The following is a 26,143-nucleotide window of genomic DNA, read 5'->3' on the forward strand; positions in this document are numbered from 1 at the left end:
GATAAAATGTCATCATCTAGCATCAATGACTACAACTCAGGTTCACTAAAGTTTGTGAATCTAAGATGTAAATGTGGACAAAGAGCGGCAGTCAAAGTATCAAAGTCTCAACATAATAAGAACAGACTCTATTGCTGCTGCTGTCAAGACAACAAATGTGGGTACTTCTCGTTGTGTTTGCCTATGGATGAGCCAAGAGAATTGTCTCTGATCACAGATCCACCAAAAAACAGTCCATGACTGGTGTAGCTAAAATCACTCCACACAGGCTTAAAGTTTGTTTTTTAGCTTTGATTTTACCTGTTCGAAGTTCAGATATTCATCTCTCTCCAGCCTCCACTGCATCTTTAGTCTCCCTCTCCCTGGAATTCCAGCTCTCCAATCCAACAATTCCAACCGTCGACTGAATACCATCTCCAGCGACTCAGGTAGTCAGGTAAGGACCCTCTCTCTCTCTCTCTCTCTCTCTCTCTCTCTCTCTCTCTATATATATATATATATATATATATACACTTTTGCAGTATATCTTCTTATTCCCTCTCTATAGTCTGTCGACTTCTCTCTCCTCTCATGTGGCTAGTTTTTATAAAAGTTTGTTGTTCAACTTCATTGCTTTCTAGTGATGTGATTTCCATTTTTTAGTTGTTTTTTACTCTGATCTGCAAAGTTTTGATGGTTCTTACTGCTTATGCAGAATTTTCTCTTTCAGAATTCATCTTGGAAATTAGACAGCATTATTCCAGATCTTCCATTTTTATGGTCTTCTATATTCTTTTGTCTAGAAGTGATTGAATTGCAAGTTCATGTCTTCTATTGAAAAATCAGTAATGCACCTTCCTTTGTTCCATGGATATCTTATTCGGAGCTATTTTGCAGAAGTTTGAAGCTTGGAGATATGTTTATGGTGACAGAATGAGCCAAGCACTATTGTTGCATCAGGTTTTGGTTGCTCTGAAATATGGCCTGGACTAACAAGAATGGCATTAATTGGAAGAACTCATGGCAAGATGGAGAGCTTGGATCCAATTGCCCTCTTACCTCTGAAATCAAACTCACACATACGAGTTCCGAACTAAAGGATCAGATTGGGGCCTACACTACTTCCTGTCAACTCTAATGCCCAGAGCTGCTGGTGTGTTTGGAGGGATGAATGTCCATGCGCAAGACCCTCACTTGGATGAAGTTGTTTAAATTCGTGTCATAAAACTGCTTCTCGATTTACATTCTGGGAAAAAGTTGAATTGCTTCCTTTCTTGCATTACTGGAAACTGTCTGAAGTCCTAAAAGGTTTGAACAATCTGACTTGGACCATACACTTTACTTATTGAGCCATGGGTGAAACCAGATTGCTGGGCCTATTTCTTGTGGGAACCAATCGCATTGAATTATGTGTCAAGCATAACATCGGCACCTAAGGGAGTTGTGTACAGCCACACACAGGTACTTTCTGAATACCATGAGCCTCCTACTACAATGGAAAATGAGGAGCGAACTAGTGTACCTATGGTCACTCTCCATGTTCCACCGCAACGGGTGGACATGCACGTGTGGTGTTGCCGCTTGCAGTGACACCACCAACGTGTGCATTTGCAATACATGTGCCCTTGACATGTACCGTGCAAATGTTGAACACAACGTGACACACTTGTGCTAAACGCCAGTTGTGTTCAACATCCTTCTCTAGGCAAGCCCGACGGAGCACCGTCGGATTGCCTCCCCAGAGGAGATACTCACCGATGGCACACCACCACCGGCACGGCACCACTGCTTGAGAATATTGAAAAACTAGGGTTTCTTGTGATGCAAACTTATGGCTGACAGAGGCCACTGGCCCAACGTTAGTGTGTCAGTGGCAAGCCGAGTGGGATCAGCTGCCACCGGAAGAACAGGCAAAGCTGAAAGCCCGGCCAGGCATCAGTGTGCTGACATTGGCTGTAGGAGAAATTGCGTTGTGTGGAAACAGCATTATGAAGGGTTACTTCAAGGATCCATACACAACTGCCAAGGCCTTAAGGATGGATGGTTCCTCACAGGCGACGGCGGGCGAGGATGTGATAGACTGGCGAAAGCATTAGCAGCATTGAAGTGGAATGTCTCCTATATAAGCATCCAAGAGTGTTGGAAGCTGCAGTTGTTGCAATGCCACATCCACACTGGGCAGAGACTCCTTGTGCTTTTGTAACACTCAAGAGAGAAGAGAAAGGAGAAAAGGCAGAAGTGAAGGGAGAAAAAAGAATCTGCCACATTTCATGATTCCTAATAAGGTTGTGATCATGAATGAGCTCCCAAATGCTGCTACAGGGATGATTCAGAAGTTTCAGTTGAGAGCTTTGGCGAAGACCTTCTCTGTTTCAGTTAGCACAACCACGCTGAGTACCTCTCAAAGCAGGAATCAGAGGTCTTGCCTTTGAACCTTGGTACTTAATTAAGTATAATTAAGCTCGTCTTTGGCAGTATAATTAAACGTGTACAGTGGGATTCAGCTTATTTTATAATTGTAATTTTAAATTTCCCCAAAGGCATATAACTTCTTTACCTGATGTTCATATAGAAAAGGGTTCTTCTATAAATCACTACCAAGAATGATGGGGAGGGGGGTGGCAGATGCAGAGGGTAGGGCGAGCGAGAGCCTATGGGTAAGGGTTTGGTACGCTATTCCTAATTTAGGAAATTCCTATATTTACCCTCAACATATTGAATAACATGAATTAAACAATCCATTTCACTCTTCAAAGTGTGTGTAGTGTGTGTGGTATGTATATCCACCATTTCACGGTCACAAAAGTCGGTTAACCTTTTGGGATTGGTGTGTGATTACACTTTGTTTTATTAAAAAAAAAAAAATTACCTAAAAAGAAAAACAGAAAATCCGCAATACATTTTGCTTTGTTTCGCAAAATATAGGAACAAGTCCTTTGTATAGTAAGGGGAAAAAGATCTCTGTCCGGGAGTGTAGCCTACGTCAACACTCCCATGAATCTATCTCTCTCCTCCCAATGTGAAAAGACACCTTTGCCCTTTTGTTTTTAGGAGGAGAGAGATATACACATGGAAATGCTAGCATAGTCCACTCCCGTACAGAAAATTGCTTTCCTATTTAATTATTTGCATGTTCAAAGTTTCAAACTTCAAACAAGAAATTCTCCAAATTGTTGGGGGGGAAAAAGTGGCAAGGCAATTTACACATACCGATACAATTTTCTTTTAGTTTTACAAAATATGAGACCAAGTCTTTTAAACAGTAATTTATATTTATTTGCAAATTCAAGTTTTTAAAAAAGAAACTTTAAAATTATACAATAAGGAAAATTCTTCCTTTGGTCTGCCATTTGCAAAGACACTTGCAAAATTATATATTGATGTTAGATCATCAAGATGAGTTCGTTGGTTTTGAAACCCCCTTACATCCTCATCCCTATGTTTTGTTTTATAAATTTCTTCCGGCAATTGTGTTGGACAAAAGAATCTTTTCATCCACCAGATCTGACTCTCTGGTTGTACAAGAGAAGGCTATTTCGGACCATTATTATAATAGGTGGTAGGAGTTAATGATAACCCATCATCAAATCATCATTAATGAAAAGTCACCATGGGTTAAAGAAAACTCGATCCCCAAAAAAAAATGGATGAAGATTCTGAAATTGCAGATATTCCAAAAATTCCAGCCATTCTCTTCAAGGCCAGAGAACCCACATTCCAAAGCTTCAGTCATTTAAAGACCTTACCGATTGGCCCGGTCGCATAGAAAAGCATGTTACAGAAAACCCGGACTTGTATGAAAGAATTGTTAACACTACATGGCTAGAGACATTCCTTCCAAAGACTACAATTGGGGACAATATAAAATACAAAAGCCAAAGGCACCAAAAGACAAACAAAAGGATTAAGATTACAATTACAAAACTATCGAGAAGTATACAAACTTGTCTAAAGCTACATACTGTACAAGATTTGGCCATGCACTTGCCTTCCTCATCAAAATGCCAGAAAGTCCACGAAGTCAGTCCCCTTCTGCCTTTAACCTGTTAAAACGCGGAGGTGTAAGAGAAATAGAAGAGAGATTTTGAAGGAACGAACATCAATCCTAAAATACAACAGCAAATAAATTGGAGATGAAAATCCTCACTGGCTGCCCTGAGTTTCATTCTGTGGACTATATATACTTTATCATATTTAGGACATGAGACATGTAGGTCAATGGTTCCTGCTAAAGTTATCTGCCCCAATATTAACCCAATTAATTATTGTAGTCATCTGATCAATGTTTCAAAACTCAGAAGAAAAAAAGAACAGCAAGCCTACTAGGCAGATCACTAAGTCAATGCCAAGATGGTAATTATTTATAAAAATATGTAATATATAGAAGCTTTGTCATGCTTTGAGTTTTTAATGATTGAGTTTCAGAGATGGAAAAATGGATTTGGCAGCAATATCAATATCTTCTTAAGGCACGACAGGAGGAATGTAGCATGCCGGAGCCCTTGCCTGCTTCTCCTCCGGCAGCCTCTGCTGCCGGAAACCCATCTACGCCTGTTCCTGTTCCTCACCTGGATACCCCTGATGCTCCCTCGTCTCCTTCATCTTCTCCCCCTGCCTCTCTGCCTCTCCCGCAATGGAGTTCCCTTTTCAGTTCTCCTCCAAACCCCTCTAGAGAAGGATTTTCCCTTCGTTTCATAGCCCCTTCTCTTGAGGGTGACTCTAGAGTTGCCTTCTGCCCTCCTGGTCTGCTCGATGGCAAAGCAAATCTTTGGGGTAACTGTTTGGTTGGCCATTTTCTGGGCTCACGCCCTCCTTTCCACATTGTGAAGCCCTCACTGTCCAAACAATGAAAACCCCTTGACAACCTTGAAACCTTCCTTCTCGAAAACGGCTTATTTGTTTTCAAATTCTCTAATGGAGCCGCTAAAAGTCGTGCCCTTGAAGGAGGCCCGGGGCAAGTAGGGAAGAAGCCTTTATTACTCCAGCAATGACAGCGTCATCTTCAACTGAATCGGGAGAATCTCTCTTCCTGGGTTGCCGCTCCACTTCTGGTGTTCGGAAGGTCTAAGCATGGTAGGATCTGTTGTGGGTAATCCCCTCTTCTCAGATGTTAGAACTACGAGAAAGGACCGGCTGGCCATTGCTCGTATCTGTGTCGTGGTATCTGCAGAATCTCCTCTCCCTCCTCTCACCAAAATTAAGTAGATGACTACTCCTTTGAGCAAGAAGTTCATTATGATTGGAAGCCTCCTCATTGTCTCATCTGTAAAACTTTTGGCCATGAATCTTCCTTCTGTGCCCCAAAGGTAGCTTTGATTGCTTGTGAAGCTGCTACTAGAGTTGATGCTCCTCTGACGAACCCCAGCCAAGATGCTACTGAAGATGCCATCCCTGTAGATGATCCTATGGACCAGATGATCTCCCGTAATGGCCACAATACCTCTCTCGATCCTCCGACTGCCATTCTGGTAGCCCTAGCCGTGGCTAGAGAAGAAGGAGACATCACAGGTCTCGCCGCAGCTCTCCCTGAGGTCATACTCCCTTTGGTCCATCGGTTCCCTCAACGGCTACCGCTGGTCCAAATCGTTTCTCCATTCTTCAGACCGAAGGTCTCTGCAATGATGTTGCAAACCCATCTCCCAAGGATCCAACCTCTGTCCCTCTCTCCTCCTGCCAGCCAGCCTGTCGCCTTCCTCTTCTCTGCAACCAGGTGACCTGTCGCCATCCCTTGCTAGCCTCCTCTGCTCCCCAGACTGTCCTTGCCCCCTCCACTTCCTCTCTCTACGCCTGATCCTTCTCCTCTGTTTTCTCCCAGATCTGTCCCTTCGTGCGTGGGGATTTCCTCCTTTCTCAAAGGGCTTTCCAAGCCTTTTCTGAACCCTCGATCTTCCCTTTCCCCAGTCTAACCCTCCCCCAACGAAGACCCTGTGGGCTCTTCTAACTCCTCGCCCATTCCCTCTCTTGCCCGACCCATCATCCATTTCCTTCTGCCTGACCCAGCTGGGCCTAATGGGCCAGCGTCTTCTTGTCTTAATCCCTCTGTTCCCCAGCCTAAAGCCCTCCTGCCCTCCGTGTCTTTCGCTGCCGTAACCCAGCTCCCCTCCTTTCCCCAAGATCAGTCCCTACATTGCCTATTCCCTTCCTTGCCAGGAAAAGCTTTTGCCTCAGAGCTTGATTATTGGAGATCATGCCCTCTGTCGCGTGCCCATGGACCCGGGATAGAGTGGTTTCGTTTGTTTTGTAGGCCAGGCGCTTTGCCTTAGTGTGCTAATTTAGTTGAGGCTCCTGTCCTCTTTTGTTTGTCCTTGCCTTTTTTGGTAGGGCCTTGTTTTTGGCTTGTGCTTGTTTGTTCCCTCCCTCCCCCCCTTCTTTCCTTTGGTAATGAAATTTTTTATTCATCCCCCAAAAAAAAAAAAAATTCTTCTTAAGATAAGATCTACGAGAGATTGGAGTTCTACCAAGAGCAGCAAACAATTGTGACTTCGATTTGGATTTTCAATTATACTGGTGGGTTTCTCTATCTCATCTCATCTCGGTGAGGTCTGAGAGAGATTGGAGTTCCACTAAGAGCAGTGAACATTTGTGACCTCAGTTTGGATTTTCATATATATTGGTGGGTTTCTCTCTCTCATCTCATCTCAATGAGGGTTTTCGCCAAGATGGGATATGAGAAAAAAGGTTATTGCAACATTGCTCAGACCTGACTTACGAGAATGAACAGGCACTTGGATCTGAGAAGTTATGGGCACCTTGTCGTGGCAAAAGAGATCGGTGTAATAGATTTTTATTATACCATAAATTCCCTATGATTGATTTCTCATGGAAGGACCAAGAGATGATCCCATGATTACCTAACAGTGTGGTATCAGAGCCACCTTTCTCGCCCCTTCATTTGGCTTGGGCAACAGGCATTTTGCTCATAAGTGGATTTATTACTAACTGTCCTTCAAATGCTTGATGCTCGAACAATGGATTATTGGTTTCTTTAGATGTTACTCCAAACAGAGAGGGATAGAAACTGCAATGAGATTGCAGATGGGTGGGAGACCAGAGGAATTGCAGGGAAAAGAGATACTGGAGGAATTAAGAGAGAGAGAGAGAGAGAGAGAGAGAGAGGCTGGTAAAATCAAAGGGGGAGAAGACACCAGGGAGAGTGAGAAAGCCATTTCATGAAGGCTCTGTCTGATTACAAGTAAAGGAAAATGAAGGGAAGGGAAATTTTTTTTTTTTTTTTAAATGCAAACTTTTGTAATCATGATTTTGCAACTAACTTGAAAAATCATACAAATATGATAAATTAAACTTTTCGAATAGATCCCTAACCCTATTGTACTTTATTATTTCCAAAGAATTTTGCTGAAAACTTAAAGGAAAATTTAATCACTACAATTAGTTTGTTTAGGAATTTGTCATACAATCATTGTTGGTAATAAATGATTGAATAATTTTCCATTTTATTTTGTTTTAATTTCATTTCTTTTCCCTTCACTTCACTTCACTTCCAACCAGACAGAGCTGAATAAATTGGTGGGAGGGAAAGCTGCAGCTTTTTGCTTCTTTTTTGGGCCGGGGGGATGCTCATGCTGCAGTTTTTATCCATTACACTAAGTTAACTGCTGTAATATTGTGAGTGATCAACCAATTTCTATGATCCACTTGATTGATCCGCCAACTCAGAAAAGCAATCCAGAAGTACTGAGGCATGGGGGTGAAGCAACAGGGTAGGCGACTGATCTCAAGTGGATTAGCCAATCCCATAGTTGACTCTCAGAATTTTAGAAAACTACATCTGATGCTTATCCAATACCAAGCTGATTTGTAACCTAAAGATTTGGTATTCATGTGTACCTCTAAAATTGTATTGCATGAAACAAATGGAGCATTGAATGGTCAATCATTTGCTTTGCAAATTGGTGGAGGACCGGAGAGAGGAGAGAGGAAATCTGAGAAGAAACTTAGTGTTGCATGGGGGAAGAGGATACACACAACCACACACTCATGCAGAGCAAAAGTGCAAAACCCAATTCAATTTTCTATACGTTCTGTGTTCCAACATGGGTACATGCAATTATATATAAGAAAACATACAAGACCCCTAACTAGATTCTAAGACTAAAAATAACTTGCAATCCCACTTAAAACTAAATATCCTAGTCCTACATAACATATCCAACTTTTATAATGTTGAATTCCATGAATATTTGCTTGAGTTAGAATGACTACAGCCATCTTTATTTATAATGTAAAGAGGAATGTTAAGATTATCGTGTTTTAGTTATTTGGGGTTATGGGTTATTTCTGTCTTTTATGGTCTCTCTAGTTAGTTCTATTTAATTTTATGTCTCAAGGGTATTTTGGGTGTTTCTTATTGTAATTCACTTAAGTTTGATTATAAATAAAACCTGCCTCTCACGATTTAGCAACTAACTAAATTGTGAGAAGTCTTCTCTCTTTCTCTCGGTTTTTACTTCTTCTCTTCTCAGATCTTCTTCTTTCCTCTTTGCTTTCTTCTTCTAGTTCGATTGCTACAGGTTAGGTTTTATCTTCAGTTCTGTTACATGGTATCAGAGCATTGAATTCTAATCCACGAGATTCTCCTTGCTGCTGCTGCTTTGAAGGTTCTTCATCCCTTTATTTCTATCGTGGTCTACGGCAACCATATGCTGCTTCTATTGATCTGAACTCTAGTCATATATTCATGAAGGACTAGAGTTCCCTGCTATGCTGCAACTGATTGTGTATGTTCCTGCTGTTGTTCGAAGTCCTTGAAGATTGGTTCCTTGCTTGCCTAAAATCCTGACAATCGATATTCCAAAACCCTGTGGAAATCGATTTGTTTTTCTTCTGGGATCTGTTCTTCATTATTGCTGCTGGATTTACAGTGATTATACATCATTATTGCTGGTTATCTTCATCAAAGATTATACCTCTGTATTGGGCTGTTCTGCCCTATTCTTCAAGGCTATCGATTTTACCCTAATGAGGGTTTACTTTTGGGTTGTTATCGACATTGGTGTTTACATCTATTATTTTCCCTAATGGCTGATTCTAAGTCTTCTACCGACAACTTTAACATTTAGATTACCAGTGTGAAGCTGAATGGTGCTTCTAATTATCTTCTTTGGTCTCAAGCCTTTGAGGTCTATATCACCACTCGCCGGAAGATGAAATACCTTACCATGGCACCTCTGGAATCTACTAATGACAAATATGATGCTTGGAAGGCTGAGAATGCAACCCTTCTTTGCTGGCTTTGGAATAGCATGGAACCCTCCATTGCTTCTAATGTTATGTTTCATAAAACTGCCAAGGGTGTTTGGGAAGAACTCAAGGAAAGCTACTCTCAAGATACAAATCTGTCCCGAATTTATGACCTCTATGAGAAATTCTTCTCTTTTAAACAAGATGGAAAATCCCTTGGTGAGTATTACAGTTCATTGAAGGGGAAATGGGAAGAACTTAATGTATACCAGCCAATCTCTACTGATGCTGCTGTAATTAAGTCCCAACGATCTGAATTTTTGGTTGCCAAATTTCTCTCTGGGTTAGACTCTGATCTTCAATCCATCAAAAGTCAATTGTTGATTGGAGAGAAGATCCCCTCTATGAATGAAGCATATTGTCGGCTCCAGAGAGTTGTATCTCCTTCAGTGGTGAAGTCTGATTCAGCTTCTCCCAACAAAGATAATTCTGCCCTTTTCACTTCTGTTGGAGGGCGTAGCCGTGGTGGTGGTGGTACCTCTTCTCGCGGTCGTGGAGTTGGTTCTGGAGGTCGTGGGACTATGTCTAACACTGCTGGTTCTGGTTCTGTTGATGCTGGTTCTAGATGGTGCACTCATTGTAATCGGTCTAATCATACTATTGATAAGTGTTGGCTCAAACATGGCAAACCACAGTGGGCCCGTGAGCAGTTTGCAAATTCTGCCGTATCTGATGGAGGGGCTGATTCTGTGCACTCTTCCGACCCTGTCCCGGGATCCTCTACTGATGGTGGTAACTCTTCTAATGACTTAGTCTCTCAACTCTTACAACGTGTCCAGCAACTTGAGACTTCATCTTCTACATCTACAGCTGTCCTTGCCCACTCAGGTACTACTGCTTGTACTACTGCTTGTTTTGCGTCTTCATCCTCTCCGTGAGTCATTGACTCCGGAGCATCGTCTCACATGACCGGTAAGCCTAATTTGTTTTCATCTTACACACAGTCTTCTATGTCCTCTCGGATTTCTATTGCGGATGGATCCTCCATACCAGTCATTGGTCATGGGAAAGTTTCCTTGTCTTCTGACATATCTTTACCTAATGTTCTTCATGTTCCCAACCTTCCTCTTAATCTTTTGTCTGTTAGTCAATTAACTAAAACTTTGAATTGTTCTATAACCTTTCACCCTTCTTATTATGTCTTTCAGGATCTTGCAACAAAGACGAAGATTGGTGGCGGGTATGAGAAGGGAGGCCTCTATTACTTTGATTTGGGAACTACATCTACTGTAGCGGTTGCTACTTCTCCTGGCGTATCTCCTTTACATTGGCACTATCGGCTAGGACATCCTTCTCTCTCTAAGCTGCAGCACCTTGTTCCCAGTTGCAAGTCTGTCTCCCGTATCGAGTGTGAAGCTTGTGAGCTTGGCAAGCATCATCGTACTGTTTTTCCTTTGAGTCCAGAGTCTAGGAGTACTTCTTTATTTCAGTTGGTTCATTCGGATATTTGGGGTCCTTGTAGGGTCAAAAGTCAGTTAGGGTTTTCTTATTTTGCTAGTTTTATTGATGATCATTCTCGGATGACATGGTTGTACCTCTTGAAGAATCGCTCTGAATTTGTGTCTGTCTTCAAACAGTTTTATAATGAAATTCGAGTTCAATTTGGTGTTCATTTAAAAGCAATTTAGCAACTAACTAAATCGTGAGAAGTCTTCTCCCTTTCTCTCGGTTTTTCTTCTTCTCTTCTCAATAATCAAATTCCTTTCAACATAATGTTTCCTAATCGAGCTGTTTTTCTCTCTCCCTCCTCGTGTCTTTGGTTGTCAGTGTTTTGTTCATGTGCTTCGCCCAGGGCTTGATAAGTTATCTCCTCGGGCTGTTAAGTGTTTATTCCTTGGCTATTCTCGTACAAAGGTATCGATGTTTACTCTTGTTATGAATTCCTTATTTGTGGTTCCTCCGTGATGTTACTCTTGATGTGGTTGGTTGGGTTGCTGCCCCTGCTCCTCTTCCTCTGCCGATAGCTGCCCCGCCTGTACAGGTTTATGTGCGTCATCACCAACAACAACCGCTGCTTCCTCTTCAACCTATTGAGGCCCCCCCTTTACCGCCACCAGCTGATTCTTTGATTGCAGATCCTACTGTTGATGTTGATGATCTCCCTATTGCACAGAGAAAAGGTACTCGTACTTGCACTACCCGTCCTCTTTATCCTCTGGCAAATTATGTGTCTGTTTCTCATCTTCCCCTTCATTATCGTGCTTTTGCTACTGCATTACATTCTACTTTTATTCCCTCTTCTTATACCATTGCTATGTCTCACCCTGAGTGGAAAAATGCTATGGATGTGGAGATGGAGGCTCTCATCTCTCGTAAGACTTGGTCTTTGGTTGATCTCCCACCTGGTAAGGATCTTGTTAAGTGTCATTGGGTGTACACAGTGAAGTACAATCCCGATGGTTCTGTGGAGCGGCACAAGGCTGGTTTGGTTGCTAAGGGGTTTACCCAGACCTATGGGGTTGATTATTTTGAGACTTTCTCTCCTGTTGCAAGGCTGAATTCAATTCGTATTTTGCTTTCTTTGGCTGTTAACCTTGACTGGCCCCTTTTCCAGATGGATGTGAAGAATGCTTTCTTATATGGTGACCTACAGGAGGAGGTGTATATGGAGCAACCTCCTAGTTATGTTGCTCAGGGGGAGGATAGTGTCCGAGTTTGTCGCCTTCACAAGGCAATTTACGGACTAAAACAGTCTCCCCATGCCTGGTTTGATAAATTTAGCAGTGTTGTTGCTGGTTGTGGATTCTCTCAGTGCTACTCTGATCACTCAATCTTTGTTAGACGACAGGGGTCTAATGTGGTCATCTTAGCAGTATATGTTGATGAAATTATTATTACTGGTAATGATGCTTCTGGGATTGCACAGGTGAAGACATATCTACTTGACAATTTTCAAATTAAGGATTTGGGTAACCTCAGGTATTTTCTTGGCATTGAGGTTGTTCGCAGTACTCGCGGTCTAAGCTTGTCCCAAAGAAAGTATGTTATTGATTTACTTGATGAGACAGGTATGATGGGTTGTAAACCTATTGATACTCCTATGGACCCTCATGTCAAGTTTGGTGCTTCTGATGACACAGACTTTAGTGATCCACACCAGTATCGATGCCTGGTCGGTAGACTTATCTATCTTACAGTTACTCGTCCTGACATTTCCTTTGCTGTGGGTGTTGTCAGTCAGTTCATGCAGACGCCTAAGCAAGTTCATTGGGAGGCTGCTTGTCGTATTTTACGTTACCTTAAGGGTGCTCCTGGCAAGGGGCTTGTCTATCGCCGTCAGACACACTAGCATTATTGGATTTTCTGATGCCGATTGGGCTGGATCTGATGGTGATCGTAGATCTACTACAGGTCATTGTACTTTCTTTGGTGGTAACTTGGTTACTTCGAAGAGCAAGAAACACTACTGTTGCTCGTTCCAGTGCAGAGGCTGAGTACAGAGCTATGGCTCACACAGCTGCTGAGTTGATGTGGGTTCGTTCCTTTACTCATAAACTTGGTTATTTCAGTGATCAACCCATGGAGATGTACTGTGATAACCAGGCTGCTATCTATATTGCCAACAACCTTCTGTTTCATGAACGAACCAAGCACATTGAAGTTGACTGTCATTTTGTTCGCGATGCTGTCCTAAAGAAGTTGATTACTACTCCCTTTGTTCGATCCCAGTTTCAACTTGGAGATATGTTTACCAAAGCTTTGTTTCGACCACAGTTTGCAAGTGGTTGTTCCAAGCTAGATCTTGGTGATGTCTACGCTCCAGCTTGAGGGGGAGTGTTAAGATTATCGTGTTTTAGTTATTTGGGGTTATGGGTTATTTCTGTCTTTTATGGTCTCTCTAGTTAGTTCTATTTAATTTTATGTCTCAAGGGTATTTTGGGTGTTTCTTATTGTAATTCACTTAAGTTTGATTATAAATAAAACCTGCCTCTCACGATTTAGCAACTAACTAAATCGTGAGAAGTCTTCTCTCTTTCTCTCGGTTTTTACTTCTTCTCTTCTCAGATCTTCTTTTTTCTTCTTTGCTTTCTTCTTCTAGTTCGATTGCTACAGGTTAGGTTTTATCTTCAGTTCTGTAACAAGGAACATTCTGGAATTGGTACATAGACAAAATTACCCCTAGTACAATTGTACCCTTGAACCCATATTACAACACTCCCCCTCAAGTTGGAGCATACATATCGAACATGCCCAACTTGCTAATTATAGGACAAAATAACTTACAACTAATTCCTCTGGTAAGGAGATCAACCAGCTACTCACTGGACTGAATAAATGGGATACAAATAATTCCTTGCTCCAACTTCTCCTTGATAAAATGCCGATTAATCTCAACATGTTTGGTACGATCATGTTGGACCGGGTTGTGAGCAATGCTGATTGTAGACTTGCTGTCACAGTAGAGTCGCATTGGAAGATCAGCATTCATACCCAAATCTTGAAGAACTCCCTTTGATGCAGATCCAAGCCTCCATGAGCTAAAGAAGCCCCCCCTGATCATAGGGTTTTAGCAGAAGCCTTAGACTAGTTTATACTTAGTTTATTTCAATTCTATACTTACTTTTATTTTTAAATCTTTAATTGAACCGATTCAAATTGGTTGCATCCAATTGGTTCAATTTAAGCTAATCTCTTTTATTTTACGCTATTAGGGGTAGATAAGTCTTTTTACCTTTTAAGTTTAGGTTATTTTAAGTTAGCTACTCCCTTCCATGATATATGAAGGAGATTTTGACTTGTGTTAGGATTTAGGCACTAGGCCTCTTTATTTTAATGAATCGTGGGAGAGGCTCCCCCACAATTCAGTTTTTTAAAAAATATATTTCGTTTTCTGCTGGCTACTGCTGCTGCTGTTTCTCTCTTTTGAGAATGTCTTGTGAGTCATATCAAGATCCCCCTTGTGAGTCATATCAAGGTTGAAGGGCTGGTGGATCTCTAGTGACTCCTTGCATCTTGTAGATCGGGAGGTTCATCTTCAAAGCTGTCTTCAAGGTTGCTGCCATTGAAGATCTCCTTAAACCAGTAAGTTATTTACTGTTTCAGTATTCTCCTCTTCTTCTTAATCCTCCAACCCAAGCCTCACCTGCCCTAATAGATGCACATTGTCTCCTCCATTAAAAACCCATCAATCCCCATAAACCCTATTTGTTCTCAATTCTGTCCAGCCTTGTTCCTCCATCCAATCTCAACCAAATTTCAACCACAGGCCCCTCTCATCTCCTCCTTCACTCGACCTAAGTTGCAGCCCCATCCAACCACTCAAACCCTAATTTGCCTCGTCTCTGTAGAACAAAAAAAAAACCCTAAATTCTGTATAACCCAATTCAGCCATCAGAACTACACCATATTACAGTCGAGTACCCTTCCCATTGCCCTTAGCACTCGACCTTAGCCCCTTGCCCTAATTCCAAGTTTAAACCCCAGTTTTAACCTAAATTCTAAAACCCAAAACCCGAAACCCTAACCCTAATTTCTGTAATTTTTAAATTTTGTTTAAACCTTGTTCAAACCTACCCTATTAGCTTCTCCTAGACCTGCCCATTAAAACCATATAAGATTTAACCCTATTCTCATAAACCTAACCCTATTTGACCTAAAATACCCCAATCTGCCCAATCAGCCAGCACCTTTGTGAGGGTTTGATCTACCTGGCACCTAGTAGGTCTCCTACCTATTTAGGACTACATTACCCTTGAGCCAGAGAAGTTCACACATACCTTGTGTTATAGCTCTAAACTCGGCTTCAGCACTAGATCTGGCCACAACTGCTCGTTTCTTGCTTCTCCAACTAGTTAACTTTCCTCCAACAAATGTGCAATATCCGGATGTTGACTTCCTATAATCAGGACTTCTAGCCCAATCTACATCAGTGTATGCTTCTACCCAAAGATGACTATGTGGAGAATACAAGACTCCATTTCCAGGAGAGGACTTCAAGTACCGAAGTATTCTGTATGTTGCCTCCAAGTGTGAGGAGTGAGGATCATGCATGTACTGACTCACTACACTCACAGCAAATGTAATATCTAGTAGAGTATGTGAGAGATATATCAACCAACCAACTAACCTCTGATAGCTACTCTTATCCATCGGATCACCTTCCTTACTCTTCAAGTGTGTGTTGGGCTCAAGAGGAGTATCTGCCGGTTTACAACCAAGCATCCCTATTTCACTCAATAAATCCAATGTATATTTTCTCTAAGAAAGAAATATGCCCTTTGCTGAATAGGCAACCTCAATCCCCAAGAAATACCTTAACTTCCCCAAATCTTTGACTTCAAATTCGGCGCCCAGATAAATCTTCAGCTTCTGAATTTCCTATGCATTACTGCCTGTAATTACTATATCATCAACATAGACAATCAAAATTGTCACCTACTGTCCCACCTTTTTTACAAACAAGGTATGATCAGCATTGCTATGCAATCATGGCCTTATGGAAGCGACCAAACCAAGCCCTTGGTGACTGCTTTAGACCGTACAGGGCTTTTTTCAACTTGCATACCTTTCCCTGAGTTTCTAAAGAAGCAAAACCAGGAGGTATCTCCATGTAAACATCCTCTTCCAAGTCTCCATGCAAGAAGGCATTCTTCACATCAAGTTGTTGGAGATCCCAACCTTGATTCATAGCACAAGAAATGATGACTCGCACAGTATTCATCTTTGCCACAGGAGCAAAAGTCTCTTGATAATCAATTCCTTGGGTTTGAGTGAACCCTTTGGCAACTAACCTTGCTTTATATATCTCTCCACTGAGCCATCTGATTTGTGTTTTACAACAAATACCCATTTGCATCCAACGGGTTTTTTTCTAGGTGGAGGTTTTACCAAATCCAAGGTCTGATTCTTCTCAAGGGCAAGCATTTCTTCATTCATTGCATCTTTCCATTTCTGTTCGGCTATTGCTTCCTGCCAATTGTTAGGAATGGTAACAAAGGATAATGAAGACACAAAAACATGGAATGAAGGAGTTAGAGCGTTGTATGACACAAAATTGGAAATAGGATGTTGTGTACAACTCCTCTTTGGTTTTCAAATAGCAATGGGAAATCAAGACTAGGATCAGGAGGAAGCTTACCAGGAAGATGACTAAGAGTGGGACTTGGAGCAGGTGCCGATTGTGTAGAATTAGTGGTGGTGGTCTCTTTATACCGAGGGGCCATAAGGAAAATCAGTTCCACGAGAGTAAGTTTGCATATTATTCTCCCCCTGGACTGTTTGCTGCTGCTTATTCTGTCCCACTTCTTGTTCCTAACTTGTAATCCCATCTTCCAGCTTAACAAAGGCATCCTCTAAAGTAGATATATTAATATCCAAAGGAGCAATCAGCGGGACCTCTTAATCTCTTAGAATCTCCCCCTGCAGAGGTATCAGCTGTTTAAAATAAGCTTCAAATTCCCTGAACACATCCATGGTGACAAACACTTTTCGTGTAGGAGGGTGATAGAATTTATACCCCTTCTGGGTAGCCGAGTAGCCAAGAAAAAGACACCACAGCCCTTTAGGATCAAACTTGCCGTGAACATGGCGATTCCGGGCAAACATCACACAACCAAAAAACTTTGCGGGCACAACAAATGTGGATTTGCCCAACAAAATAGCCAATGGGCAGCGACCACCCAAGAGACGTGATGGAAGCCAATTGATAAGGTAAGTGGCAGTAAGGATGGCATCACCCCAGAAACGAGGAGGAACAGCCATATCAAACATAAGAGACCGAGCAACCTCCAATAAATGTCGGTTCTTTCGTTCAACAACCCCATTCTAAGCAGGGATATCCACACACGAGGTCTGATTAATTATCCCATGAGTATCCAAATAGGAGCGAAAGGCACCATCCATGTATTCTTTTCCATTATCGGACCGGAGAATCTTCACTTTGGCATCGAACTGGGTCTGGACCATTTTATGAAATAGGGTAAAACAGGTAAAGACGTCACTCTTACTATGCATCAAGTAGACCCAAGTGGTCCGACCAAAATAATCAATAAAGGAAACTACCCATCGAAACCCAGAAGTAGAAACACATCGAGCAAGGCCCCACACATCAGAATGTATAAAACCAAATGGACTCAAACTTCGATTATCAAAAATAGGAAAACACTTCTAGTTTGCTTTGCCAAAGTGCAAGCATCACAAGAAAAAGTATGTTTATTACATCGTTTCAATAAACTAGGAAATAAATCAGATAAAACACCAATCGGTGGATGACCTAAACGATGATGCCAATTATTCAATTCAGACAATGCATAATCAAAATCAAAAGATGCAGACTGAGATGTCAAAGCTGCCCGTGAACTATCAAGCACGTACAGACCACCAACCACCTTACCACATGCAATCATACTGCCCGCTTCCAAGTCCTGGAACAAACAATGGTTCGGAAAAAATGTTACTTTGCAGTTTAAATCCCTGGTTAGGCTACTAATGGAAAGCAAATTAGTAGAGAATTTAGGGGCATGTAACACAGATGAAAAGCAAAGAGAGGAAGTGCACTGCACGGATCCCTTCCCCGAAATAGGAGAAAGAGACCCATTAGCAACATGAACCTTATTATGACCAGATAAACGGAAATATTTGTAAAAAAGGGAGGAAGAACCTGTCATATGGTCAGTTGCCACTAAGTCAATAACCCAAGAATCAGGCATGCCAGAGGTGTAGCTTCCACCAAATGAAATACCTGTGGAAGAAGTGGTAATGGGATTGGCAGACAGAGAAATAGCCGAAGCAGCCATTGAAGGAGATACAGATGTCGAAGATGTGTCCAAGCAAGTCACCATATCCCATAAATTTTGCAGTTCAGCCACCACAACCTGCGAAAGAGATTGGTCAGGTTGTTCTTCTATAGATGCCTGATGAGCACATGTGTTACTGGGCCGATTGGAACCACCCTTCCCATGCCCGCGAGTATCTGCAAGGCGACCATGAAGCTTCTAACATCGGTCCTTGGTGTGACATTCCTTCCCACAGTGATCACATTTTATAGGAGGGCGATCACCAAATGGCCGATCAGTAGTAACATTACGGACAGAATTGCCACGGGAAGACTGTAAACCAGAAATAAGGGCCGATCTTTCCTGAGTAACAAGATGAACCATGGTAGTACGCCAACTGTCCTCAGCTAAAAGAATCACATAGGCCTGCTCAAGAGTTCAGAGTGGGTCCCGATTCAAAATGTTGGCCTAGATCTTATCAAACTCAATATTGAGTCCGGCCAAGAAATCTAAAACACGTAAACAATCCTCCCACTTTCGAAAGGCCGTGGCATCAACATCACAGGTTGCAGTGAAGGTGCCCAGAAAATCCAACTGCTGCCACATGGTACACATGGTATTGTAATACTGAGACAGGGACAACTCCAACTGCTTGGTAGAACGGATCTTCTGACAGAATTCATAACATTGGGCAGCATTCCCAACCTGAGAATAGGTGTCCTGGGCTGTCTTCCAAATTTTTGCAACCGAATCAAGGAGAAGCTAACGCCCGGTAATTTCTTGGTTCATGGAATCAACCAGATAGGACATGACCAAGAAATTAAAATTCAACCATCAATCATGTGCAGAACCAGCCTCAGTATGTCTGACCCGAGTGCCTATGATGTAGCCAGATAGACCACGGAAACCAATTGCAAACAAGCAAGAACAAGACCACAAAAGATAATTGCTACCATTTAACTTGATGGGTTCATCGGAAACGGAATAAAGTCACGTTGCAACGAACCATCAAAACCAGAGAAAGCAGAAGAGATCTCTGAATTGTCAGGCATGGTGGCTAGTAAAAAATATCGCAGAAACCAAAAAACTAAGCCTAAAAAAAAAATCAAAACATAAGGAGGGAAGAAAAATAACCCTCGATGGGAGTCAACTCACCACCAAGGGTGGGGGAAAAAACGTCAAAGGGAGAGGACCTCTCACAAGAAAGACGGGAGGCGAGAGGCCTGCGGGCATGGTGAAGGTGGCAGAAGGTAGTGGAGGGGCATGCGGGCGTTGACAGAGGTGGCGGTAGGTGGTGGAGGGACCAGCGGGGGCTGGCGGAAGGCAGAGAAGGGCTGGTGGTGGTGGCGGAGGGCTGTCGGAGGCCTGCGATGGTGGTTGACCTTAGGGCAGAATCACAAAGAAGAGAGAGAGAGAGAGAGAGAGAGAGAAAAAATGGAAAAAAAAAGGGAAAAAACTTTTAATTCCCAGAATATTTTTTGCTCTAATACCATGTTGAATTCCATGAATACTGGCTTGAGTCAGAGTGACTACAGCCATCTTTATTTATAATGTAAAAAGGAACATTCTGGAATTGGTATAAGAACAAAATTACCCCTATGACAATTCTACGCTTGAACCCATATTACAACAGATAAAGAATAACAAAACTACTTCCAACCCTTGTTGGACCAGTTTTGTCTGGGTTTGGGTTTCCAAACTTGATCATGTTGGTCCAACCAGTCAAGTGCTACTACATCAATTCTCCTCCTCTGAAAAGAACTCGACTCCATCGAGTTTGGACAGGACAGAGGAGACTATCAAACTCAACACGTTGGAGGAGAAAAGATTCTATTGTTCGCTGAAGCTTGATTGTCAAAAGATCCAAGCTGGGAGGAACATTTTGAGACCACTATGTTTTGAGTAAGTGTTCTAATAACCACAACATTGAGCCTTCTTATTAAACAACCACAAACACCCCAAGAGGATGTGACATACCTTTAAGGGTAGGATATCACATTGCACTTTGCCAACCACCCGTCAACAGAGTACGTGAACCAAACATCGATAATTGATCTTAAGATTAGTGTTGTTCTCCTACACGACTTGTAGGGGTTAGGATGCAGCTTTGACTTTAAACCGAGTTTACAACTAATGCCTTCAAAGAGGGGATTAGCACAACTATCACCGTCGATTACCACGGTGCACAAATTGTTGTTGCCTCTCACTCTGGTATAGAAAACACTATTTCGACGACAATGATCCTCAGAAACCAAGGGTATCAAAACCAAATCGGAACCTGAACCTGAAAACGAGCCGAATTAACCGAACCGAACCGGATTTGGTTTGGTTTTGGGTTTGTTATACGAGTATTAAGTTCGGTTCGGTTCAGCTCGGATATGGCTTTAGTTCAGGAAAGGTAGGTTTGAAGTTTGAACCGAAACCAAATCGAATAACCCACTTAAACAGTTTAATCCAAAACCCTAAATGACCTTTTACATTTCCCCTTTAATGTTTTACAGCTTTACTTTTACAACTCTGCGACTCTGTTTCTCTCGATTCTCAACTCCCACAGGAACCCACATTGCCAAAGTCCATATCTCCCAACCTGCAAGGCTGCAACCTCCATCTTCTCCGACATCGACGCCAACAGCAACGCCGATACCCTTTTGCTGGACATATGTGGTACCGTAGTGGACTGGTGGTGCTTCTTCTTCTTCTAACCAAAAGCATCACACCACTTGGTTTTCTTTGGTAAAAAGATGTGTCAGAGTTCAGACTTCCGGTTGATTTCTTTTCCCAATAATTTTCTTATTATATTTTGATTGATAGAGTTAGAAGAATCCCCAGACTGCATAAGACTCTTTCCTTTATCAAAAGCCACCAGTTGGTCAATAGAAGCATGCATGGATGTCATCACAGTATGGAGGGAACGAACAGTCGGTGAGGGCATCGACAAATTCAGTGAGGGTGTCAATTTTTTGGATCAGTCTCACCTTTATAGGAATTGAGCTGTTGAAGAATCTCACTATTGGCCACCATGGTTAAGATATAGATAGAATCTCTAATTGATGGTGATCCTGAGTTGGAAACCCTATTAAAAATCACTATGGGCCCACTATTAAAAAAAAGAACACTTACACAAAGGCTTAATGGCAAAATAGTAAATAAACTAAAGTTCCTAATAGGGTAGCAATACCGTAATATTGAAAGTTTAATTAGAAAACACAAGAGAAGTGTAACTTATGGGTGGGAGGGCAAATTTGAAAGTTGAATAAAAGAGGACAAACTTGAATAAGAATAGAGGGAAGGGGTAGTTTTGGAAAATAAAAAATAAAACTTAAGAGTAAGTAGGACTTGAAGAGGGGCAATATGGGAAAATTGGGGTTTCAAAGAGGGAGACTTATCATGCAAATAAAACGGTGTAACAAAATTAAATATGTAAACCAAAGAACCGAAGAAGAGAATGGGAGAAACAAGGGAACTGCTTAGGATAGTAATCGATACCTGTAGTTCCCCTAAAACCCTTTATTTATAGTGCAGTAGAGTTACAAAGAAAGGATTCCTAATCATACTAGGAATCAGAACTAAACCACAACTTGGAAACAAAGCTAAGACTAACTAGGACAGACTCTAACTACAATAGAATACCTAAATAGGAATCTCGAATAGAATATTCCTATTCTAATCAAGTTACATAATTAATACTCCCCCTCAAGCTGGAGTATACATATATCAAAGAAGGCTCCAGCTTGGACCAATAAGAATAGATATTAAAGCCGCATCAGTCTTGAGCATAAATAGTAGTGGTAGACACCAGTGAACACGGGAAGCACTTTATTCAGATAGCAATATCAACTCAAGCATACAAATCATCAGCAGCATCAGTAGATAATAACCGTCGTGTCGAACAAATCCAATCAGCAACAAACAAAATAGGAGGTAGTAAACACAAACAACAATCCACAATATCATATCAGCAATAGCAATACCAAAAGCACTTCACAAAGAAGGCCAGTAGTAGGTAGTCATCTTTTCAAAGAAAGATGAAAGTGCAACAACTACATCAAAAGCCCTTCTCAAAGAAGGCAGGTAGTATTCAGCTCAAATAAAGGTAGACATTGAGCCCCAAACGGAGATCTTAGATAAAAACCTCCAATGATAAATAGACAGTACAGGTTACTGCGGACCAAGATAGGCAGTATAGGCTACTATGGATCAGATAGGCAATTAATGTTATTGTAGACCAAATAAATATGAATTGTTGCTAAATACCATCTTCACAGATAAAATTATTAATGACACAAATAAATAAAAAATAATAATCTTCAGATAAAAATAGTCTTGAGCTGATGACTTGACCAGTTAAAAGAATAATAATGGGCCGATGACTAGAACAAATAAGAGAATAATAATCTTCAATCTCCACCTCATGTGAAGCATTTCACGTGGTCAAATAATGACCATCAGTAATCAACATCTCAAAAGATAAGCATCACAAACGGAAAAAAAAAAAATCCAATAATCAAGAGTAGCGCTCCAACAAGATCACAATAATCTCCAATTCACCACTTCACGATAAAAATAATCTCCATGCAAGTAAGATCCCAATAAATAACTCCCAATCTCCCCTCATGGTAGAAAATAACTGTCACGCAAGTGCCAATCTTCAAAAAATTGGAACCCCAAATTGATATGATTAGGGCCCACCAAATAATAATACGGTAAATACATAAGCCCAATGGGAATTCTGTAATTAATTCATACAATCCCAGGTTGAAAACCAATGATGGGCCCACCCAAGGGAGGTAAAACTCAAATACAAATAAGTAATGCCAATCTAGTAATAAACCAGAATTTTTAAGGGTTCACTAGGTAAGTAAAGAGGAGAGGATATGGTAGGGATTACTGTTTAATGTGAAGAGATAGAATTGGCAGTAAAGTTATTACTGTTTAATGTGAAGAGATAGAATTGGCAGTAAAGTTAATTAAAGTATATGACAGAAAAGGTGAAAGATAGGGGCAATTTAGGAAACAAAATAAGGAAATAAAACCAACAGCCACGCATGAGGAAACTTCAATCCTTCAAAATGGGATATGAAAGGAATTAATATTTATTCTATGGGGATAGACTTGGAAACAAATATGAAGGATGAGAAAACATAATTAGAGCAAAAGATAGGGGTACAATTGGAAAAAGAGTTTACAGAATTAAAAGGCATAAAGGACTCCATTGTTTTCTACCTAAAAAAGCAACCAAATACTCAAGTACCCAGAAAAGCATAGTGAGTGACACAACCAGCAGGTAGGTTGTCTTTTACGTTGCGAGTCGCAACCGAGAACAAGAAAGGAGCCGATGATATGGACTAGCACCATGGAACGAGGGCAAGTGGAGACGGCAAATCAATTCCACTTCGTGGCCCATTCTCACGATAGAATCGTGAACAAGGACATGATACCAACAGCAAATCGATTCCAACCAGATCAAATAAATATGAAAACAGAATCAGGGTGCTTCGATCAGCAGTATGAGAGATCAACTTGCAACAATCCATAAGCAAAATCATAGAACTCCATGTAGTAATCAACAGCAGCAAAAGCATTGACTTGAGGTAACAATCAGCAAATTGAAGAGATAAATCCCAGCAGCCACACCATATTCGAAGAATCCAAACCCAGAAAACTGCAAGGCGGTAAGAAGAAACCCTTGTTGTTCGAGGGCAAGGGCAGTAGCACGCCAACAACAATATTCGAAACAATAGCAGTAACAGTCGAGAGAAGCAAACTATATGATCTTCAAAGACCCGATGAACACAAGCAAGAAGCAGTAGCAGTAAAGATACCAGATAAGAAAACTTCCCTCTCTTTTTTCTTCAGACAGAGATCTTCCCTCTTACTTGCAGTTTTTTTTCCCCTTCTTCTTCATCGCTCTGATACCATGTAACAGAATTAAATATGTAAAATAACCGAAGAAGAGAAGATGGAAGAAACAGGGGAACTGCTTAGGACAGAAATCGATACCCGCAGTTCCCCCAAAACCCTTTATTTATAGTGTAGTAGAATTACAAAGGAAGGATTCCTAATCCTACTAGAAATCAGAACTAAATTACAACCTGGAAACAAAGCTATGACTAACTAGGACTGACTCTAATTACCATAGAATACCTAAATAGGAATCTCGATTAGAACATTCCTATCCTAATTGAGTAACATAATTAACAAGCGGATTAGGAAGGGGTGTGATGCGAGGAAGGAGGGGTTCGATTTGATGAAGTCAACCACTCCGGAGGCGGGGAATTGACTCGCTGCGAGGAAGCTAAAGAGAATTGCAATTGCGACTGCAACTGCAACTTCGAAGAACCAGGTATGAGTTTTTTTTCTACATCTCTTTCGCTCTCTTTTTTAATTCTCTCATGTTGCTGGCGGAACCCTGAGGAGGGCGTAGATCGAGGTCAACAGGGGGAAAGGAGAGCGGTGGGGATTTTGCCTGTGGGATCGAAAGGGGGGGTTGGGGTTTCAGTTGAGGCAGTAGGTTTGGGGGGTTGCATGTGGGAATCACAGGGATGGGGTTTTAGTGGAGGCAGTAGGTTGGTTAAGAAAGAGACTGAGTTCTCTTTCTCTCTTTTTTTTTTTCTGGAGGTAATCTATACTGCTGGGATGAATCACTCAGGGAAAAGGAAAACTGTACCGGGTACTAAGCAGAGAAAAGAGAGAGATTGATGGGGAGGAAGATGGATCCTTCAACTCTGGTAACAAATTGGTGGATGGCTGGGTAGAGGAGAGAGGAAATCTGAGAAGAAACTCTGAAACATACAACCACACATTCACGCAGAACAAAACCCATTCAATTTCCAATTTGATTCTATGTGTTCCAGCATGGGTACATGCAATTATAAATAGGAAAACAAAAAAAATTCCTAACTAGACTCCTAAAACTGAAAATAACTTGCAATCCAACTCTAAAACTAAATAGTCTATTCCTACGTATCCAACTCATAACAAATAGAAGACAAAAAAGAATAACTAAACTACTTCCAACCCTTGTTGGACCAAAAACCTGGCTTGGACTGGCTCTGCCTGGGTTTGGGTTTCCAAACTCAGTCATGCTCGTCTAACCAGTCAAGTGCTATGGCATCACTAACCCATCAACACAATGATAAGATGAACTTCTATTGTGGAATAGAGACAGAAAAGTAAGTGAGATGAAATAACAGTAGCAACAACAAAGAAAACATACCAGTTAAACGCAACTGATATTCTGAGAATTGTCTAGCAATGCAATTCAGGACAATAGTGCTCCAAAATCGGTATGACTTGAATTAATCAGTAACGGCTCGGAAAAGCCCCTTTGATTCATCATAAAACCATCTGCAAGAAAGAATTTTCTTCTGAAACTCAGAAAACAAGTAATTACATGTGACCTACCAAAAAAATATCATAATAAAATACAATTGTATCTGCAGAAGTACAGTGCCTACAAAATCATAAATACCAGCGGTCCCTATGAGCAACTGATAATTGGACACCCTGACATAGCATGCATTAGTACTACCAGAAGCTGTCCTTTTGTGCCTTCTTAAAAAGATGACAAGGTTTTGGAAAGGAAAATGATAAAAACAACAGTACAATGGAACAACCATGGATCAAAAGACATACAGTGCCTGGTTACATTTGTGTCAATTAATATAAACCATTTTTCACTTGATTTTATTGACTAAAGAATTTGAGACATTATAAAATGATAAGAGGGGGTGAATCGGCTAAGACATCAGCTGATGCATTTAGAATCTGCCAATCATATGGTGGCTTAGGCAAGACCTAAAAAATAAATGGTTGCATTACCAACTCACCTCTAATGACTCGGATTTTGATTCATTGACGCAGAGAACTGAATCAAGCAAATTACCAATTGTATCAATGAATATGATTGTTCCTCCATCCTCCACCATATTAAACTAGGATTTCAGATATCCATACTATTTTCTTGCAAACCCAAGCCTCTTATCAGACCAGAACGATGGAGCTTCATCCTCATACATAAGGATCTAAGAGAAACTTGGTGGAGGGCCGGTTAGGGAAGAAGGGGAAAACTGAAAAGAACTCAGAATTGAGGGGAGAGAAGGGATCACATACGAAGAAGAAAAGAGGGGGGGAGAAGAGTGCACGCGTACAGCCACACAAGCTACTCAAACCACAACTCAACTATTCCA

General features: G+C 41.3%; 1 protein-coding gene and 1 pseudogene across 5 annotated transcripts in view; one reads left to right on the plus strand and one right to left on the minus strand.

The window, feature by feature from the left end:
* Positions 1 to 1,116: 1,116 nt before the first annotated feature.
* LOC122643643 lies at positions 1,117 to 18,994 on the plus strand (annotated as a pseudogene).
* LOC122643145 overlaps positions 3,615 to 26,143 on the minus strand; it is a 40,772-nt gene continuing 18,243 nt past the window's right edge. For 4 of the 5 annotated variants that reach the window (XM_043836791.1, XM_043836793.1, XM_043836788.1 and 1 more), the window contains 2 exons: positions 25,171 to 25,301; positions 3,615 to 4,022 (listed from right to left, as the gene is read on the minus strand). In XM_043836791.1, the coding sequence (XP_043692726.1) occupies positions 25,253 to 25,301 (49 nt within the window). In that variant the 3' untranslated portion in view covers positions 3,615 to 4,022; positions 25,171 to 25,252. Of the gene's footprint in view, positions 4,023 to 10,891; positions 10,903 to 25,166; positions 25,302 to 26,143 lie in introns of those variants that run through there. The other variant, XM_043836790.1, reaches the window with a different exon arrangement.

Source organism: Telopea speciosissima, chromosome 10 (genome assembly GCF_018873765.1).
Source record: "Telopea speciosissima isolate NSW1024214 ecotype Mountain lineage chromosome 10, Tspe_v1, whole genome shotgun sequence".
NCBI classification, from domain to species: domain Eukaryota; kingdom Viridiplantae; phylum Streptophyta; class Magnoliopsida; order Proteales; family Proteaceae; genus Telopea; species Telopea speciosissima.